This window comes from Caretta caretta, chromosome 1 (genome assembly GCF_965140235.1).
Source record: "Caretta caretta isolate rCarCar2 chromosome 1, rCarCar1.hap1, whole genome shotgun sequence".
In the NCBI taxonomy this organism is placed as follows: Eukaryota; Metazoa; Chordata; order Testudines; family Cheloniidae; genus Caretta; species Caretta caretta.
In genome coordinates, this window is record NC_134206.1 from 255,837,899 (window position 1) to 255,859,655 (window position 21,757).

General features: G+C 43.3%; 1 protein-coding gene across 2 annotated transcripts in view; it reads left to right on the forward strand.

The window, feature by feature from the left end:
* The window catches only part of ABTB3 (ankyrin repeat and BTB domain containing 3), a 293,163-nt gene that overhangs the window by 240,516 nt on the left and 30,890 nt on the right, over nucleotides 1–21,757 (forward strand). Inside the window, exons 6-12 of one of the 2 annotated variants that reach the window (XM_075123440.1) lie at nucleotides 1,030–1,119; nucleotides 4,975–5,076; nucleotides 6,150–6,243; nucleotides 6,348–6,483; nucleotides 8,913–9,133; nucleotides 11,751–11,929; nucleotides 21,571–21,642. In XM_075123440.1, the coding sequence (XP_074979541.1) occupies nucleotides 1,030–1,119; nucleotides 4,975–5,076; nucleotides 6,150–6,243; nucleotides 6,348–6,483; nucleotides 8,913–9,133; nucleotides 11,751–11,929; nucleotides 21,571–21,642 (894 nt within the window). The remainder of the gene's footprint in view (nucleotides 1–1,029; nucleotides 1,120–4,974; nucleotides 5,077–6,149; nucleotides 6,244–6,347; nucleotides 6,484–8,912; nucleotides 9,134–11,750; nucleotides 11,930–21,570; nucleotides 21,643–21,757) is intronic. The other variant, XM_048832361.2, reaches the window with a different exon arrangement.

The window sequence follows — 21,757 nt, forward strand, 5'->3', positions numbered from 1 at the left end:
AGTACCTCATTTGTCTCTGTAAATAATTTTGCTCTATGGCAAGGGACAGATTAAGCAGAAAGTGTGTGATCATGTGACAGGAAATTGATATGGGACCATAAGACAGACAATAGACATGTAGTAGAGGTACCATGGTCCAGTGGTAAACTTAGCCATGGAACAAGCACACTCTTGATTGATCCTCCCCCGCTTTTATTTAATAATTAGCTTTTTGTACTGTAATTTTGGTAGATTTAATTATACCATCATGATTTCATCTAGACTTATTTCCATTGCCAAAATAACACTAACCTTAAGGGAAATGTTGATCAGCTGCAGTGGGTATTCCAGACTAATACAAATTGCAGATTAGAGTTTCTGTAGTGAAGGGTCAGCTAATCTAGTTTTCATAGGGCAGCATATCCTTAGAGCTAGCAACTTCCAACAATGCTGTCTGGCATTTCATTTAAAATTAAGTAATTGTTTAGGACTGTGTACAAAGCTTCTAGATATCCAAGTGCTAACAATGCTGACAGTGAATAGACAGCGCTCGAGTCTAACGTATCTAAAGGGAGTTCATTATGTTGTTAAAGGGATACTGTCAAGAGGTATAGACTCAACTTCTAGGTTTTATAAAACAAGAGTTACAAAAACCTTAATATGAATGGAAGTATTTTCATTTGTTATTTTTTAACTGCATTGGAAATCTTATTGCTTTGGATTGAAACGTTCCCCTACTATTGGGAGCCCAAAGACAACATTGTTCTTTATTTAGAATACAAGAACTAGGAAATGAAACTGACAAATCTGATTTCATTGTGTTGAGTAAAACGCAGAAAGGAAACAACATAAATGATAACAGTAACTTAGATTTTTAAAATGTTCAGCTTTTAATAATATTAAAGGGTTGTTTGTAACAGAGGTAAGATTTTGTTAAACATTTAGTGTTTATCTTGACAATATACATTTAAAGCACTAACTCTTTTTTTTTTTAAGATTCTATTGTAAATTTGTCAATTCCTTTGTTTGTTTTTTAATTCCAATGAATAGGGCATGACTCCACTGATGTATGCTTGTGTCAGGGGTGATGAGGCTATGGTGCAGATGCTACTAGATGCTGGAGCAGATTTGAATGTTGAGGTGAGGACATTTTATTATGATTACAACTTTGATTTCTTTCTTTGTTTATATCTCAGACAGCCCATTAAAATTATAGCAGAGGAGGAAAACCCCAAGGCATTTAAAAATAAAATTCTGTTACCAAAAGCGTTAACATTTGAAATGAATATTGAAATGATCACAGCATTTACCGGGGCACCTCAGTATTGGGATCCATTGCGCTTAAAGGGTCAGTTTGTCAGTGGTTTACACCCAATGTAATAGTACTGATTTTGCTGGAATTGCACAGTGTAAATTAGCATAGAATGTAGCCCCGGAACTTTAAATGTAAGCTGCTCATTCAGGAGTCATAATTCTAATGCAAAGGATGGGACTTTCTGAATCGCAGGTGAGTTAAAATAGAGAGGTCAAGGCAGCACACTTTTCAAATGCCCCGTCCCCAAGTTTGAGAACTTTTATACATTGAGCTGTCCATCTACCGCCCAACAGCACACAAGTAATATAAGGTACATTGTTGTGTTTTATAAAAAGGCTTTGATGAAAGCTGGTGGACGAAGGAGGGTTCCAACATGTAAATATCTCTTGGTGAATATATGTAACAAACATACAGTCTGTCCACCAAACAGATTGTTACCTACCCGTGTTGCATGGAGTGGCATAAGTTTTTAAAGAGCCATTTAAAATACATGAAGAGTTATTTGTCATGTTTGTAAATACTTATCATTTCAGTTTGTTGAGGTCATGAATAAATTAAACTGTCTGATTCACTTATCTGTGTTCCATCCGTTCTGTTTGGATTTAGGAAAGCTGTCATTAAAGTGTAATTGCTACTTTCAGTGAGACATTTTACTTTATCTGTTTGTTTGTTTTAATTTAATTGAAAAAAGGATAATGGATGGTTTGGGCATTAGGGGCAGGACACAATTTTTCACCTGTAAGTCACCACTTTGAATCCACTCCGGTCGATAGTGACTGACAGTCATTACTATCTGATTGCTGTTCGGTGGTTTATGTGAAATCAGTTGTTGATTTCAGCTCAGTTCAGTTCCTAGTGGAACAAACCCCCCTCCCCCAAATCAACCATCAGTTGGCAAAAATTATCCCCCTTCATAGCAGTCGCAATAAAGAGGCCAGAGATTTGACAGGCATGGAGACTGACCTGTCCTGCAACCCAGGGTGTCAAACACCTGGCCTTCTGAGTTCATCTCTTATTTTCTGCCCCCCACCCCCCCTTAACAAATTCAGATTCTGCAGAATGCAAGCTTTCATTTCAAATAAAAAGGGAGTTCAGTCCTTGTGGCTGTGTAAATAACCTTCTAAACTTGGACTACATATAAATTTAAGCAGTATTGTGTTCCTGAGTCTGAAGACAACCTGAACCAATAGCTTTCAGAGGGGTTTGAACCTCCCTGGTTGATCTCAAAGGAAAGTTCTCACTAAAATCAAATAATGACACTTCAAGAGCAGGATCTTCAAATAATTAAGGTGTGCAGTTATACAGCTAATTTGTATATACAGTTACCACAATAATGTGTGCAAATTGGGTGATTACATGAATATAGGCCAAATAAACAAAGGGTGAAATAAGTGTTCTTGAAATTGCCCTGTATATTTTTTCCCCACTTTGCTTTGCTAAATAAAAGTTTTGGTCCAAATTTCCAAAAGTGACCCCTAATTCGGGATGTCTCTGCTCTCAAATATCCCCCAGTTTAGACTCCAGGGACTGATTCCTGATATGCTGAGTACCTAAAACTCACATTGAAGTCAGTGAGAGGCGTGGCTGTGTGTACCAAATGTCAATGTCAGGCCTTAGAGGGGCACTCAGTGTTGACCTAACTCTACTCCCATTAAAGTCAGTGGTAAAACTCCCATTGACTTCAGTGGGAGCAGAGTTACCCCAATGGTAAGTGCTTTTGAAAAGCCCAACCTAGGTATCTTAAAAAAAATAAAGGCACCCAAATGTAGAGGTTGTTCTAGAAAATCTCGGCCTTAGTGTCTACATAAGGGCATATTTTACTCTTATTTTTCAGTGAGAACTCTGCTATGGATTGAGGGTAGCACTTGAGTCTAAATTCGTAGACAGGGCTCACAGATCATAACTGAAGATTTAATTTGGCTCTGTCCACAGAATGAATTTGACTCCCCTGCTCTAATCCCTAGAGGGGTGCTTGCCTGTGCTGTAATTGCTTTGTAGAAAATTAGAGGACTTTAGTCTCCAGGGTTGTCAATCCCACTCTATTCACAAGCACTAAATTCACTAAAAAGAATTAAAATTTAAAAAATGAAATAAAATAAAATGTTAATACTTGCATTTCCTCAGTGTACGCCACAGGGAGTTCCCTGAGCTTTCCTGAGCCAATACCAATCCACGTGAGATGGGATGTAATTAGCTGGTACATGGTTATATTTAGGGACTAGTTTATCCTGAACCAAGCCTATTCATTCACCTTGTCTACGGCTACTTCTCCCTCTACTGCTGGGCTGGAGCTGCTTGACCCCATTCATTACACAGTGCTCCCAGGTTCTGAGACGTCACAGGCCTAAGTTTAGACTTCAGCACATTTCTTCTGGTGTTAGAGCTCTGTGTGTGCAGAGCAGAGCGAAGTGATTTCAGGAACTCAAGGTTTCTCTTTGGCTGGGGTGGATGACACAGCCAACTGTCTCATGCAGCTCTCCTCAGCTGACAAACCACGACTGCCACACCAGCTACTACCTCTCTGCCCTCACCCCTGATGTTAGCCCTGGGGATGGCTAGCAGGACATTATGTCAGAAGCTTGGCCATGATGGCTGCTGATGCAGCCAAGCATCTGACGCCGAGCACATAAGATGGCGAATGTAAAACTCCCTGCCTTTCGCAGGGTGGCTGGCCAATGCTTCGTTCAGTCCAACTTCAGTTCTTCTACCGGTGCTATCTTACCATGGACTAATAATAATTAATTAATCAATCATTACTTTGCACTTCAGTGTCATGCTCCATCCAAGGATCTCAAAGTGCTTTATAACCTTTCATAAAATGTTACTATCCCTGTGAGTTGCATCATATTAAAGATGGGGAAACTGAGGCACAGAGCAATTACATTAGTTGCCCAAGGTCAAGATTAGAGGCTTTAAATATTGATGCTTAGTGGGAGGAAGGACTGATGTGCAAATGAAAGGGTTTTTTGTTTAAAGAAAACAGTTTTTAGTTATTTTGGGCCCAGCACACCTTTAGATTTAACTAGAAGGGGAGAAAGTAGCAAACAGATTTTTTTAAATATCCTCTAAATGGTGCTAGACTCCATCCATTTTAAACGGTCTTCTGCTTCCAGTCAAGGAACAGCAACATGGGTTACATGTCTTTAAACTTGAGACCGGGGGTGAAATCCTGGTCCCATTGAAGTTAGTGGCAAAACTCCCATTGATTTCACTAGAGTCAGGTTTTCACTCCAGGATTTTTGAGAAACTCAGAATGCTGTGAAGCAATCCCAGGAGCAGGGAAGAATGAGTGGCATAATATGAAGCCCCTGAAGTCAATAGGAAGTGTCCCTACATGTAACCATCCAGACAGAGCCACCTCCTCAGTGAGCGTTGGCATAAGCCCTCGTGCAAATTTTGACTCTGTAAAAGTTGCTGGGAGGCAGTGATTTAGAGGGAGCAACAGCTGTTGGAAAAGAGACTTTATTTGCTATGAGCTTTGATCAATCTCTCAGTAAACAGCATGAAAAATTCTTCCTAAGTAAAAACTCTGCTGGAAAAAATATATAGAACCAATCATTTTCTGAGGTTTTTTTTCTATCACTTATACCCATGTGCCTAGCTTTCAGGCAGGTTGAGTTTTATTATTTAAAGCTCTTTGAAGCCCATTTTAAAAGAAAATAACTTTAATTTGTTTATAGGTTGTCAGTACTGCTCATAAATATCCATCCGTCCACCCCGAGACCCGCCATTGGACAGCTCTGACATTTGCTGTGTTGCATGGACATATTCCTGTAGTTCAGGTATTACTGTATTTCCCTACCTGCATCTCACTTTTTATTTATCCAGTTGGGTTGTAATCTGCATCCATCTCAAGCCTGGTACCCCTCTCATATTCATATTGGTTACTTCTTCTATCATTTACTGATCTGACATGGTGATCTCTGCCTCCAAATCTTAACCAATATGAGGTTTAAATAGGACAATTTTAAAGTACAGTTGCATCAAAGAAAGTCCGTCAACTCCTCATGCTCCTTTCTGACCATTCGTTGTATGTGTTTGTTTATTCATTCATTACACTCTTAACAATATTTGCATTTATTAAAATATTATAATACATGTGACATTTCAGAAAAAAATCCTCTGAGTTGTTCCATAGTCAGAGGAGTGCTCAATCACTTTATCCAGACATGAAAAGACGTGAATATGTTGGCTTTGTGGTATGGCATATCAAGAGTTGAGAGAGATTGTTTTTCAAAGTAATTGTGTCAACATGGCACAATTAATGAATCACTAGACAAAGGAGATCTAGGGTATGGATGGCCAAAGACAGGTTGAATGTGTCCCCTCCGATTCTGTAGTGCTGTCCATGGCCAGCCTCATCTTTAATAATAATAATGAAATAGAAATGTACCCCAGGAGACTGCCGGTTCCAGCATGCATTGCTACAACTTGTTCCTGAAACCCTCTTCTCTTCTGGAAACATCTCTCTATTAAAGACGGAGACAACTGAAATCTCGTCCATTTTATGAAAAGTATGTGGGGCTCCAGGCAAGCTGTCAGTGAGGCTGTTGGTTAGGCCAAGTTTGAGTGCCTCAATCTAGTACATTCACACTACTGATCTTCTGCCCAGGTCAGGAACGTTGGGTAGTACTTGTTTGGCTTTGGAATATTCACTAATACTCTAGGAGTCTGACAGTGTATCGTGAGTGAAAAAGAACTAATTGAATAATAGAAAAAAAATGTGCATGTCACTTGTCTTCACTGCATCCGATGTGTGGATAATGATAAATATTAAACTTCAATTTCTCACGATTCATAAACTCTGAATTTTGTGATGTCACCAACAACTCTAAATGGTGCATTTTCTTTATAGCTGTTGCTGGATGCTGGAGCAAAGGTAGAAGGTTCTTTAGAGCATGGAGAGGAAAATTACTCGGAAACTCCCTTGCAACTGGCAGCAGCTGCTGGTAAGGACTCTCCTTCTGCTGGAATAAACTCTTCAATTGGGAAATGTGACTTAGTTGCAAAAATATTGGACTTTAAAAAAATTAAAATCTCTCTTGGCGTACAGGAAATTTTGAACTGGTGACTTTGCTGTTGGAGCGAGGCGCTGACCCCATGATAGGAACAATGTACAGAAATGGAATTTCCATGACTCCACAAGGTGACATGAACTCTTTCAGTCAGGCTGCTGCACATGGACACAGGTAGAGTGGGAATGGGTCTCTGTTGCATGGGTCAAGTGATTATGGTTTGCCTGGGAGGCTGACATGGAGGGACTGATGTATGGTCTTCAGTGTTAAAGTAGAATTCTGCTGCACATGTGTGGATAGTGTGACAGTCAGATGTGCCCCTTTTTGGTATAAGAGACTTGAGATTGGATTGAGGGATTTCTGTTAGTGTATGAGTTTGATCAGTTTGAGGTGCCCGTTGCTTTTTCGATATGTGGAAATGGATGTGAATGCCTTCTGAAGTGTTGCAGTTTGTTGTTTACAAAGTTGTAGTCAATGCTGAAGTTCCAGGGAGTGCTGGAGGACTTCCCTGAATGTATTTACATATTTCTAAAGGGTTTGTATGTGGTGTGAGTTTCCTGCAGCAGCCATAACTGTCATTAAACAAAGTGGGGTTTTTTTGTAAGTGCTGATATTTTTGTTTGTGTTAACATTATGTGTGTGTCCAGAGACAGCGTGTTGGGAGCATGTTATAAATTAAAAAATAAATTAAATGAACAACTGATATGTATGAACAGTTATTTGTGCAAAATCCAGGTACTAATTACAATATTATGGATTAGTATTAGGACCTTCACATTCATACTTTTCTACTTGTAGCCTTCCAGAGGAACGTAGATGCAGGTTAGAGACAGTATCTACATTATGTTTGCTTAGAGAAAAGAGCTAACAGCCTCATGATATGCTATGTAGCTGTCAGGGCTGGTTCAGACAATGCTGCCCATCTGCAGCCAAAGAGCGGCCTCTTGCAGGGGCGGGGTGAGAGGGGACGAGTTTGTTAAAATGCCCATGCGGTGCCTAATGGTGTGGAGTGGGAGATGCTTCGTGCTGTCAGAGAGCGCTGCAGAGCAGCGTCCCTTGTGGAAATCAAGGCTTTCCCCCCCTATATTGTGCACCGGCTGAGGCACATCACAGATTCACACTCTCCCCACTCCCCCAACTAGTTTTACAGGAAAGCTCCCTCCACTATTCCTCTACCCATACACACCTCTAGACATCATGGGTGGCAAGTGAACTCCCCCTTCAGAGAGGCTAGCCCCCCTACCCGACAGAGCCCCGAGCGCACACCCACCCTATGGCCAGAGGAGCCCCAGCCGGCCTGCCCCAGCCAGGCCGACCTGAGCCACCCCAGCCATGCCAGCTAGCCTGAGCTGCCCCAGCTTGACCAGCTGGCCAGACCCCCAGGCTGGCCCAAGCCACCCCAGGCCGCCAGCTGGCCCGAGCCCCAAGCTCCAGGCCACCAGCTGGAGCGGAGTCCCCACTGGCTTCAGGGGAGAGGGGGGTGAGGGCGGGGCCGCAGGCAGATCGGGGTGGGGCCATGGCCTGGGTTAGGGGAGGCTTAGCCTCCCCTGGTCTTCAATACCCGCCACCCATGCTAGCCGTCCCTCAGTTATCCAGGACACACTGCTTATTCTCTCCCACACACACCCATTGCTCCCTACCCCTACTCAATGCTTAATCTGTGGCAGGACTTGCAGTTCACAGCTCTGGCACCTCTGGACTTGCCACATCAGTTATGAAAGAAATAAAATGACTTGAGCCCCGACACCTCTTTCATTACAAATTAAGCACTGCCCCTACCCGTGGAACTGAATGTGTGCTGCTACCAGAACATAAGTGCATGAGGTAGGTGGGAGGTTGGGGAGAAATTGCACGCTGGGTCTGATTCTCCTCTCACAACACCATAAACCAGGAGTAGCTCCGCTGAAGTCAATGGAGTTACACTGCTCTAAACCTGGTGGGAGTGGACTATCATGCCTACTGCTGAGTTTGGGGCCTTGCAGCTCAGTGCCCAAATAAATGGCTTTGCAGCTGGGGTCCCAGGTTTGCTTGAACCTGCCCTGCCAGATGTAGTTGAATGATTTGTAGCTCCAGCTTTACCGAGACTGCTTTGACTGTTAATTGAGAATGATGGTGTTTTCAGTGGTTTTAGACAGCTCCCTTTTTAAGTTTCATCTCTATCAATTATTTGCTACTAAATGCATCCTTTGTGAAAGGCACTAACGAGTTTCTAAAGACAACTCCATTTTCCCGTAGTGTGGGATAGCTTCTGCCAAGGTTTTCCACACAGGCTTTTAATCATTTAACAGTCACCGCTCGATCATAAGTTTCTGATTTAAGTTTCTGCTGTACACGTGACATTTGTACGGTGCGGCTGCCATTCGTTAGAGCAACGGAACCAGTCCTGCAGCTATGATACGGGCACAACTCCTGAACTGGTAGGAGTATTGCCTGCATGAGGGCTGCAGGAACTGAGCACTAGGTGAATTAACATTTCGTAAAATAATTCCTGATTGGCCTTCTGAATAGGTTTCCAAGCCTGCCATGTTGCAGCCAATATCCCGGGCAGAAGGAAAACACAGTAGCTAACTCTGATTTTCTCTCTCTTGCATTGTGGCTGACAGGAATGTATTTCGTAAGCTGCTTGCTCAGCCAGAGAAAGAGAAGAGTGATATTCTGTCCCTGGAGGAAATACTGGCTGAGGGAACTGACTTGGCAGATGCTGCACCAGCTCCTTTGTGTGCCAGCCGCAACAGCAAGGCCAAACTGAAAGCACTGAAAGAAGCCATGTACCACAGCGCCGAGCATGGATATGTGGATGTCACTATTGACATAAGGAGCATAGGTCAGTCTTGATGTCCTCTGCACTTTACCTCCCATGAGAGACAACTGTCATGTATGTTTTGGTGGGAGCAATGCCTGTCACTCACACTGACCACATTTGAATGTTCCTGAGTTTTTATTAAAGCAATAATTGGGGGAATTTCACGTGTGTGGGATTGAAGAACCGCGGAGGAGAGTCAGTCAGTGCAAACTGGGTGTAAAGCTGTGACTCTTGGAGGATCCATTGAGTCAGTTTTGTTTTAATGCCAAGGAGCCATGGCTGACTAAGATAATCTTCTCTGCATGGCATGTGAGTTGCTTTTCTTTTCACAATCATGTATGCCACACATCACAAAATGTGGCAAATCTCATATACATTTAGACAGGTTTCTTTCTGTTATGTTGCGTCATGAATGGAATCACCTACTCCAATTAGGCGAACTCAAACATTGTTTTTCAGATGCCCTTCAGGCAGTTGGGTGTAAGCCACAGAGCATGACCTACTTACAGCTGTAGTCACCCCCTCACATGGAGGTGCTGGAGAACGGATACACCAGGTCTTTTCAGCCTCAGTTCTTGGTAGAATGCCAGGCACACCTAGGACTCATTCGTTAAAAATGCTTCAGTTGCTCCGCTTTGTAGGCTCTGGCACGTGGTGGTTCCCAATAAGCACTCTGATGCCTGGCTCAGAAGAAAGGATGATTTGCTAGGGCTGGCTCCCATCAGCAGGCTTCTTCACCTCTGCTTAGCTAGGTGTCCAACTAAAACGTCAGTTCTGGGGCAGCTGTGCCAGCTCTTCATGCACCAGCTCTCACAACCACCCATCTGCTTCCAAACACCACGCTCCTCCCAGCACCAACCTCCCAAATGTCACAGAACCTTCCCCCTTTTGCTGCTTGCAACCCTCCTGGGGGAGAAAGGCAGTGAATTTGCTCAGCGCACTAATCACATAGCTCTGCGACCCTTTCAAACACCCTCTCCAGGGCCAGTCAGTCACTGCTCAAGGAAACCGTTTTGTTCTGATTGTTGACTGTTTTACAACATGTGTTAATCAGTGCTCAGTGAGAGACCAAAAGACTTCTTCTGCCAAACATGCTTCTGAGCACTATATCCAAGAACACTTGAGTCTTGGAATCCTGTCACATGGATCATGATTTCTACTCTGAGTTACAACCTTTTACAGGTTTGCATAAACACACAGGGATGGAATGGTTGTGCAACTGGTCTAACAAAGCACCTCCTACTAAGTGAATGTGAAAGGATCTCATGGCAGTGGGAGAGGGGACGGTTGGACTCGAGATCTTGCCCACTTGTAGGGATGGAGGGGAGAAGTGGGCATGCAGCACCTATAAGGACCCAAGATCCAGGGTGTGGACAGGAGAGAGGAGGGTTATATTTCCTCTTGCACTCTTCTGAAAATGTAACCCATTGGTGAGAGTGTGTTACAGGTCCCACACTGTGCCGATCCCCAGAGGATATGAGTTGTTACAACTCGTGGTCAAAGAGACTTGACTGTTTAGTTCAAGCTGTAGCAGTTTATGCTTTTAATTCTGCAGGTCCTCAGTTTAATCTCTGGTGTCAGCCAAGATGGCCATCACACAGGCATGTAGGTTGGTCTACAATCCATTCCTTAATGAATATGATTTGGACTAATTTATCTGTCTTCTACTACTGCAATTTTTATTTAGTGTGTGATAGCAATTCCTTTTACATTCTTAAAGTGCAGTTGTGCTCTGACAAGTAACTGTAAAAATGGGACCTTCTGACCCACCTGATGCTGTATCAACATAAATGGGGATGCATGGTTTGGAGGAGTGATGAGGCAGATATAAACATTTTCCTCTCCAGGTCACTGGTTCAAATCCAGCCAAAGTTGGCAGTGACTAGATGTTTTTACTGTCTGATGTCTCCTTGGTAGCCCACTGCAAATGAGTGCGGTGGCATAAATCTAGTTCCTAGATGAGGTCCACATCACAAATCACCACTGCAGTGAACACTAATTGGCTCAGCAGAGAGGCTAAATAATATTACTTAGCTCTTATATAGCACTTTTCATTAGTAGAATAGGTGCCAACTCTGTGAGTGCTCTGGGGTTCAAGCACCCACTGAAAAAAAAAACTATAGGGGGTGCTCAGCACCCTTGAGCTACCGGTCGGTGGCAGGAGTACTTACATGATGCATAGTGAAACAAGAAGGCACAAAGCACCCACTGGCAAAAACAAGTCAGCACCTGTGATTAGTAGGTCTCAAAGTACTTCACACTCTGTAATAAATTTATCCCTACAACAACTGCTGTGAGATGGGGAAGTGCTATTATCCCCATTTTATAGATGAGGAACTGAGGCACACTGAGACTAAGTGACTTGCCTGAGGTCACACAGGAAATCTGTGGCAGAGCAGGGAATTGAACCTGGGACTGGACTACCTTCTTATACTTGGAGGCGTGTCCCTGCAGATTAGGATTGAGGCATATTGATGGGCATTACTTGTGGGGTAAATAGGAGGTCAGTTTCTAGGGCTTTCAATTTGGCACCATTCACAAGCCCTAAAGTCATACAATTAAAAAACAAATTAGCTATGCCTCATTCTGTGATGGTCTGGAATATACACATACCTTTAAAATTCATCTTTTTGTACAGGAGTTCCATGGACACTACATACATGGTTGGAGTCTTTGCGAACTTCCTTTCAGCAGCACAGACGGCCTCTCATCCAATGCTTGTTAAAGGAATTTAAATCCATTCAGGAGGAAGAGTACACTGAGGAGCTCATCACACATGGGTTGCCTTTGATGTTTGAAATACTGAAAGCAAGTAAGGTATGAGAAATTGTGGATTTTGAAGAAATTAACACAACCTCCACACCGTCCAAAAATCTCTGCAATATTACACAGATCTCCTGAAACGCATTACACTCTGTGAGATTTTCTGTATTTGTTTCCTGATTTGCAAGTGCAGATGTGTGGGTTTAAAAACAAAACAAAACAAAACACCACGACAGCTATATACATCTACTGATAGGACAGCTTAATACTGACACTAACAGTGAGCTGGAGAGACAACAGAAGCTAAAGCCGAGTGGTAAAATTAAAGTCACAAGGATCAGCGTAGTACAGCAAGAGATGCTGATAGCTGAGTCAACCAAGGTTAGTCTCTCTCTCTCTCTAGTTTGCTTTCTAGGGCCGTACAGCAACGCTAATATTCATATTTGCTTTGGATTTCTTGAGCCAGTTTTCAGTTCCAAATATTATCTTCTCACAAGCCTTTCTGCCCCCCATGTGGAAGCTTTTGTGAGGACTTATACAACCCGACAACCTATTTAGGTCATAGAATATCTACTTCTTTCCCTTTAAATATCAGTGGAAAAAATCTTCCACTATCTTGGTGGCCTAATGTCCAGGCAAAAACAATTTAAAAAAAAAAAAATCTCCCATAAACCAGCATTCATTTCCCCCACCCCCATATCATTCCTTCAATCAGACCTTTTCTGACCCAGACAACTGAGCTTTTAGTGAGATACATACAAGTATGCAGCTAAAATAGAGCTGGGGCAGGTGTCCAGGGAAAGTGGAAATATCTTCCCCCAATGAAGGCTGGATATTTTCTTTTCCAACTTGATTCAGCCAAAATTAGCTCCCCTGCTGCTCCCATTGACTTCAAAACACAACCAAGTCCTCTCCTAGAAAGCCCCAATCAAGCATAATCTATTACTGACAAGAAGCAAGTATTTTAGTGGCCAAATTGAGAAGCAGCAGGAGTCTGATATCAAAACTATTTGCATATTATTTTAATGATGTATTATGATACACATTAGTAAGGGCCCCCCTTGCTTGTTTAGCATGAGAGTGAATAACATTTCCTACCTACCTCCTGAACACCAATGTAGGCAGCATATAATCTGCAGCAGCAATTTAGTTAATGTTAAAAGGCAGAGGTTTTGACCTACTCACTGAATACGAAAAGATTGTGGAACTAGCAGTTAGTCGGAGACCGAGACACAGATGTTTCTTACATTCCACTCCAAAAGTGGTCAGGGCTCGGGCTCAAATATATATTCCTGTAGGAATGGATTCCAGGGGCGAAGGCCTGTTATTGAGATCATCCTGCCCCTAGCTCCTATGAATTTCAACTTCAGAATTAGTTGATGCTGGATCGGTATCTGTGGAGGATTCTAGAGATAGCTTTGAGGAAATTATTCTAAATCCTGGAATGTGTGGGCCCCTCAACAGGCCTAATGCCTATTTATCCAACACCGGACAGCAAATTGCTATTCTATTTGAAAGATGAAATAAAACTAATTGGACTGAAACCTTTACAGGGATTATTTAGGAACTTTAATCTGGGATAAAGGATACAATAAATTGTTGTTTTCTTGGGTGACTACAGCCAAAGCCAGTGGTTTTCACATGGTCAGCTTTAAAATAATTTATTTAGACAGAATTATACCCCTCTGATATGTCAAAATAGGTCTTCGGGAGTCTCTGTCTTGTAGGAGGCATTGTAGTAAAGTAGAGCCAGCTTGTTCTGCTTTGGGTTCACTTTAAAGCCAAACTGCTGGAGGAGCGGGGGAACAACTGAAATAGCAGAAAAAGCCAGTAAGATAGAAATTCCATGCTATCCAACTTGCCTCCACACTATATACACACACATCATTTCATATGCTTAACTGTACAGTGAATCATTGTGTGACACTATAAAGACTTAGAAGATGTCTGCCAATAGCAAGAATTATTGTCATGGCCTTGACCAAATGGGCTCTTGCGAACAGCTCCTTTGCAGAAAGAAGGCTAGAACATATACACGGTGTCTAAGGCCCTTTGTTTTCAGTGTTTGTTTTGTTTAAAATTTCTTGGGAATTTATTAGTGTTTATTACAAAAGTTAAAAAAAATCAGTGAAAATCAGTGCAAAAACAAAAGGAGTACTTGTGGCACCTTAGAGACTAACCAATTTATTTGAGCATGAGCTTTCATGAGCTACAGCTCACTTCATCGGATGCATACCGTGGAAACTGCAGCAGATATTATATACACACAGAGATCATGAAACAATACCCCACAGTGGGGTGGGAGGAGGTATTGTTTCATGATCGCTGTGCGTATATAATGTCTGCTGCAGTTTCCACGGTATGCATCCGATGAAGTGAGCTGTAGCTCACGAAAGCTCATGCTCAAATAAATTGGTTAGTCTCTAAGGTGCCACAAGTACTCCTTTTCTTTTTGCGAATACAGACTAACACGGCTGTTACTCTGAAACCTGTCATAGTGCAAAAGCAAAATCCTTAGAGTTTTCCAGAATAAATATCAGGGTAAATGTCACTCTCTTCTGTTTTTGTGTCTTTAAACTTTTAGGAAAGCCCCTTTTGTTCTGAAATGTAGTCAGATACAGCTTTTCATTTTCAATCCATTTTAGCAAGAAAAGTAGTTCTCTAACTTTTATTTGCTTTGAATGCTGACAACTATCTCTGCTGTCTGTAAAGCTAGTAACGTGTACGTGGTGGGCATGGATCAGACAACAGAATGTACACCAGCAACTAATTCCAGCAGTTCTGCCCTGGCTCCCCGCTCCAGAAGGAGAGATGTGCGGTCCAGGTTGCCTTCTGGAGCAGGGAGCTGGTTCTGGAGAGTTCTGGCATTTCCAAAATTTGGGTGAAAAAAAAAATCAGTAAAAACTGAATAATGGCTTTTGTAAAACCCAGGAAAGTTTCGGTAAATCCTAAAATAAAGGGACTTAAGAATATTGGAAGGAAACAAGGAACTTTTAGAAGCTTTCCAGGAGAAAGATTCTACAAAAAGACTTAAGTTGTCCCTGGTCATGGTGTGGGAGAGCTGTGGGGAAAGGTATTGGTTCAAGGGGCCTCCCACTCCACTTGCATACTCCATACAAGGGCCAGGGCAGAGACTGTTCCCTCCATGCACACCCAGGAATGGAAATCCACACATAGAGGGGTGGGAAAGGAGCGGGTCTTTGGTTCAGACCCTGTCCCACAATTTGTAGAGTCAGGGGGAGCATGATTTATCCAAAGGGACATGCCCTCCCCTGTGTGCTGGGAGCTCAGGGAGGGATTATGCCTCCTTTGTTAAATACCACAGGCTGGCCCGAAACATTTCCTTAACAAGTGTGTTGGGGGGAAATAAAGGTAAAATAAGTAACTTTTTACAGAAGAGACAGAAGTCACTAAAAATTTATTGGTCAATATAAAAATAGCATGTCCCATATGATGCATATCATGATGCTCAGTGTATTGTTCTTGAGTGACAATTTATATTTAAGAATAGCAACACTTTGCACTTCTATAAATAGTTCCATTCATCCAGTAACTTCAGTATTAATGAATTGCGCCTCATTATCCCCCTGTGAGATAGGTAAATCTTATCCTGGTTTTACAAATGGAGAAACTGAGGCACAGAGAGGCATGCAGCCACATTTTCACCATGGGAGCTGCAGGGTGCTCTACACATCTGAAAGTCAGGCCCAGGTTGTATAAAGTTGGGCACCCAGAAGTTGAAGCACCCAAGATCAGTGGCCACTTATTAAAAATGTGGTCTAAGTGACTGTCCCATAATCATGGGGACAGATCCATGAATAGAACCCGGTTTGGTTACTCCCATTCTTGTACTTTAGCCACAAGACCTTCCTTGCCCTTGCTCAAATTGAGCTGCTACATGAGGAAACATTCCTAGAAGTTCCCAAGCCACCTAGAGTTTGTCTACACTGCACACTAAACCTGGGACGGTGGGAACCAGGCTTGTGAACTGGGTGTTTCCAAGCCTGTGCTTGAGTGTCCACACTGTATTGTGAATCTGGATTTGTAGTTGCTGGACCCGGGTCTCACAGCTGTGCTAACACATCCATACTGCACTTGACAGATTCGGGTCTATGGCTTGACTTGCATCCACACTGCAGAATGTCAGAACTTGGACCTGCGTCCCCCTGGGGCTCTGGCCCACCTCCCTAGCAGTATCTAGATTTTAGGATCCAGATGCAAACATTCCTGTGGGAAGTTTGCAGCAAGGCAGAACTGCTGTCAGAGTTTTGCTGGCTGGCTGGCTGCAGTTGGCATTCTCTGCTCCCCTTTATATGCTGAAATGCTGCTGCTGAACACAGAAAGAAAAACATATTTTTGGAAACTCCAGCTTTGGAACAAAGAATGGAAACAAAATCTAGTAAATCAGGCAAGATGGGTGTGTGTGGATGAGCTGAAGTCCTAGATAACATTACCTCTTAGAAAGTGAAATCATGGGAAGAACAGTCAGTACATTTTTAGCAAATGTACTGAGACAATTGGGGGAAGATTTCCAAGGCACAAATGGAAGTTAGGCACCCAGCTCCCATTGAATTTCAATGGGAGTTGATCTCCTAATTTCCCTTTATGGTTCTAAATATCTCCCCCTTTTAGCAAATGCATAATCCAGTGATATTTCCATGCTTCTGAGACAGAAATATCAGAATGCACAGATCATTTGTGTCCAACCCTGAGGGGGAATGCTGGTAGTCAGCATGAACCCTTCACCACGCCAGGAACAAGATGTACTAGAGAAGGCAGTATCACTAAAAAGGATGAGGAGAACTCAGAGAGAACAACCCTGGTTTAAAGGACAATTTAGAGAGCCACTATAACAATATAGAGAGCCACTATAACAAAACTTGTGACACTAAACCTATCAGTAAAGTAGTGGTCTGCCAGAGGACTTGGTCCTTTGGATGAGGAAAAATATTGCCATTTCTGGGACAAATGAGGCTCTTAACCACGCAAATTCATGTCCAGCACACAAGAGTGGTTTACAGACAGAAGTAGGAGACAGTAAGGAGCTATCAGCCCTGAGATAAGCTTTAGAACAGGGATCGGTAACCTTTGGCACACGGCCTGCCAGGGTAAGCCCCCTGGCGGGCTGGGTTGGTTTGGTTTGTTTATCTGCGTGTCCACAGGTTCAGCTGATCGCGGCTCCCACTGGCCACGGTTCACCGCTCCAGGCCAATGGGGGCTGTGGGAAGCAGCACGGGCCGAGGGATGTGCTGGCCGCTGCTTTCCGCAGCCCCATTGGCCTGGAGCGGCGAACTGTGGCCAGTGGGAGCTGCGGTCAGCCGAACCTGTGGACGCAGCAGGTAAACAAACTGGCCCAGCCCTCCAAGGGGCTTACCCTAGCAGGCCGCGGGCCAAAGGTTGTCGATCCCTGCTTTAGAAGCTATATAGAGCAGAAAACAGAGTTTTGACCCCTCTCAAGATATTGGATATCTTGTTATTGCAGAATTAGAAGAAAAGAGAAAGAGATGCCACTGAATTACTGTATGTCAACATCTGTAATGTGTTGTTCAAGACCCAAAGAAAATTCACAAAACTTCTCATTGAAATCTCTAGTGTCCAATAAAAATTGGTGTTTACGTAACACAAAGCTGGCTTTTGATTATTATTCTGCCCTGTTATAGAATATGTGCATTCCTCCAGTCTGTGCTAAAAATGCCTCCATGAAGAGACTTTTCTTTGTTTCTTGTTTACAAAAGAGAACTCTCTGAGATGTTCCAGCAGAGTTTGACTGTAATATGGTGTGACGGGGTTGGGACTCCCCACTGCAGCGCCTCCTGCTGTTCAGTCCGGGAATTAGCTCAGTTCATGCGGAGCGCCCTCTGCCGGTGGTGTCCCGTCCGTCTCTTGCCCTCGATTGGCATCTCAACCCACGTTGCTCCCAGCTTGCGGCATCCTCTTCAGGACACTGCCCTCCAACAGTGCCCCCAAGTCCACACTCGCCCCCTTCTGGGGAGGGGGTGGGGGTTAACAGCCGTCTTTCCAGTTCACTCCTGCCGCAGCGGCCAACCACAACCGCTTGAGTATAGCCCCTCTGTTCAAGGGCCGGTTGCAGTCTGTCACGGCCACCCTTCCATGGCCAGGTGCTGTACAAGGAAGAAGGGGGGGACCCAGGCCCACCCACTACTCTGGGTCCCGACCCAGGGACCCTCTAGTGGCAGCCTCCCTGCCCTGCTTCTCTCCCCTTGTCTAACTGTCCCTGGGCCACTTCCCCTCTGGCCCTTCGCACCCTCTAGGCCCTTTCTCTCAGGGCCTGCAGTCTGGCAGGTATTGGGCCAGAGCCCTTCTATGCTCCCCCAAGCCTGCCCAGCACTGCTCTGTCCGAGGTGCCTGTCTCCTGCCCAGGAGACAGACCTTCCCCCATGAAGGTCTAGAACAGACTGCCTGCTCCCTTCCTGGGCAGCCTTTATATAGGGCCTAGCCTAGCCCTGATTGGCTGGCTGTAATACTGACCCTGATTGACTCCCAGTAGGCCTTTTCCTGATTGGCTGCCTTCTGCACAGCCACTCTGGCCTACTCTAGCCCTATCTCTCATAGGGGTGGGGCAGGCGCCCCATCACATATGGCTACCGCTAATGAGCGGAGAAGAAAGCTACAGTCTAGAGCCTAAACTAAAGATGAGCCTGAATTAAAACCTCAGATCTAAACATCCCCAAACTTTTTAGGATGTTTGGGCTCAGATCTCAAATATGCTGCTTGCTCTGAACTAAGATTCAAATTAAAATCACCAGAGTTCCATGCAGTACAGCAAGAGATGTTGTCAGCAGTACCAAAGAAAGAACTGACATCATCTAGTGCGTACTTTGTCCATGGATGTTAATATCCTATTGTCTTTAGATGTCTTGGGATAGTTTTCAGATATGAAACTTAAAAAATTCCAAATATTGGCCCTTGCAACCTTCTCACTGCCCCCTACACCGAGCCTCTTCCATAGTGTGGGCATGGGGCTGGTATATGCCACTCTATTGGATCCTATCTATAGCCCAGATTCAGAACAGCACCTTAGCACATGTTTACACCTCATTGCCTGTGCTTAATAACTGTCATGAATAGAGATGCTTTACTGAATCAGGGCCCAACACTAGAGGAATTCTCCATATGTCCAGTTTCCTGGTGGTGCATTGACCAGACAAAACTATTTGAAACCTTCTGGGTGGGCCTTCACCTCCAGTAGCATTCTGTAACTTCCCTGTTGTTTCTACTGGTGATATTCTAGGTCTATCCAGGACATAGTCTATTAAGTGGGTTATTAACCAGGCTTTGTAGTAAAGCTGGCTAAGAAATGCAGATTTGTTTTACAAAACTGTTTCCTCAAAATTTCAGATTTCCAAAAAATGTCGACAACTTTCTAAACTGGTCAAAAAACAGCAAAAAAAAAAAAAGGTTTGTACAAATTTGCAATGAATTTTTTTGAAAAATTGAAAAACATTTGACCAGCTCTTCTCTGTACACAGTAGATAATAATCAATTTTTGAACAATAATCAGCTTTATTTTAAGCACATAAATGGATTTCTAAGAATCATAGTTACAAGGTAAGGCGAGGAGGGAGATGTCAAGGACAGTGAATAAAATAGAAGATTGACAAAGAGAGGTGTGGGTGTGGAAACGAAAAAAAAATAGAAATTGAGATCAAAGATGACGGAGTGGAGGAGAAAAGAGAAAACAGGCAACAAACAGAAATGGGAGATGAAGGACAACATTTTCAAAAATGTCTAAGTGATTTAGGTGCCTAAGTCCCATTTTCAGTAGTGACTCAGGAGCATACATCTCATTGACAGTCAATTGGATTTAGGCTCTTTAGTCACTTATGTGCTTTTAAAACTTTTGCCCAAAGATTTTCTAGATTTGGTTAGTCCTGCCTCAGCACAAGGAGCTGGACTTGAATTTTGGAGGTCCCTTCCAGCTTTACATTTCTATAATTTCTATAATCTCTTCAGAAATAACAGCACTTATGAGCCTCTGGCAAGAAGCATTAACTATTGTGAAAACAATTTTCATGCGTCTGGAAGCAACAGGAGCAATAGGAAAGGCCTGAAATATCTGACATCAAGTAGGAGAATAATTATAAATTGAAACTTAACAAAAAGAGGAAGAGGAGGAGATGTGTGTCCTATTACTGTGCTGCCAGGTTTCATCTATTTTAAAACAAATTTCTAGGAGAGGTCTCTCAGAGTATTCCAACATTCAGCAGGTGCTGTTGATCTCTTTTCTTCCACTCCTCTCTCCCCTTCCCATGTCAGTTAAAGTGAAGGGCCAGACACAGCTTCTGGAAATCTTCAGGTTCCCCGGTAGGCCCTGGATAATCCAAGATGTTGGGTTGGAGAATGAGGAAGCTGGATGTATGTTGCATTGAACAGAGTATAATCAAGTGGGTCTCCTTTTGAAAATTTCCCTAGCAGTGTGAGGGTTTGAAATTGACTAACCAAAGAACACAGCTTGTGAAGATGAGTTAGCTCCAGTGCCATAGGGGAAGATTCAGGAGGCAGTGTATCTCCCTGAGCTCCTAGGGGCCATGCCTTAGACGGCTGTAGTACTCTGCTGGGTAGGAAGGAAGGAAAGGCCCATCTAGGGCTGGTTGAAATGTTCCCATTGACAACAGTTTTTCAATGGAAAGTTGGGTTTTTCACAAAAAGTTTCTGCCTTCCACAGAATATTTTGAATTTCTATCAAAAAATCAAGCTCTTGAAAATGGATGCATTTTGAATGATAACCATAATATTTTGATTTGGAAATACTGCCACTGTGCCTTGTAGGAGTTGTAGTTTGATTGCTTCATGTGCCCATTCTCCTCTATGGGTTGGGCTCCCTAGCTGGAGGTACATTCCTTATGGTCACAGACTCCCATGATACACTACCTCCCGTGTCCAAGAGAGGAGATCGTGGTGCATCATGGGAGTTGTAGTCCAACCAGGGGAGCCCACCCTGTAGAGGAGAATGGGAACATGAGGCTCCGCAGCAGGAATTCCAAGTCAAAATATTTTGGTTTTCAAATTTCCACTGAAAAATGGAAGTTTTCTATGGGAGGGGGAAAAAAAGCCAACATTTTCTAACCAGCTCTAAGCCCATGGTCCCCATCTTCTCACTGCCCCTCCTTTCTCTTCTTTGTAGAGGTTAGCTCCAATGGGGGCACTAGCCCGAAGCTGTCTTTGTGCTAGAGATAGTGCAAGGACTCCAGCTTGAGGTTGGTCCTAAATAATGCCATGGGGAAGGAATACCCTTTTCATCCCCAGTGTCCCTGTGCACCCCCTCAAGGGCCCTTCATCTCTTAGCAGTGCCCGGATGCATGCTGTTGTATTCTAGGATCAATCACATACAGAATGATAAGCTCTTTCTGGCAGGAGGTAGGGACTGGAGGAGATCACAATTTTCATTTTATTTTTTATATTGTAAAAGTAAGTATTGTTCAGCAAGAAGAAAAAAAACAGTGTAACCTACTCTAAGGACCACCTCTAAGTGATCCATGGCCATCAACAGTGACCATTTTAAAGAATCCTCAAGATGACTAGTGCAGTTTTGTCTGAACTTCAGATAAGTAGGTGATGGATCTTTTTTCTGGGCCATTGGATGGTCTCTTAAAACAGGTTTCACCATACTCTGGTACTTGCAGTTGTCTGTAGTGTTGCCTATCATCATTTTCAGTACTTCTGTGTCTAAACAGTTCAGAATAACCAGGACCCAAGTCCTCCACACATGTACATCTTGCATTCTCCATGTGAGACGTGGACATCAGGTACAGAGTGGCATGTTAATAACAGATTATTAACTCAGTGTCATCATGTTTTTGTAGCATAGATTCATATTCATACTAACCCGGATTTGATTTTACTGCCTTCTATTCACATGCT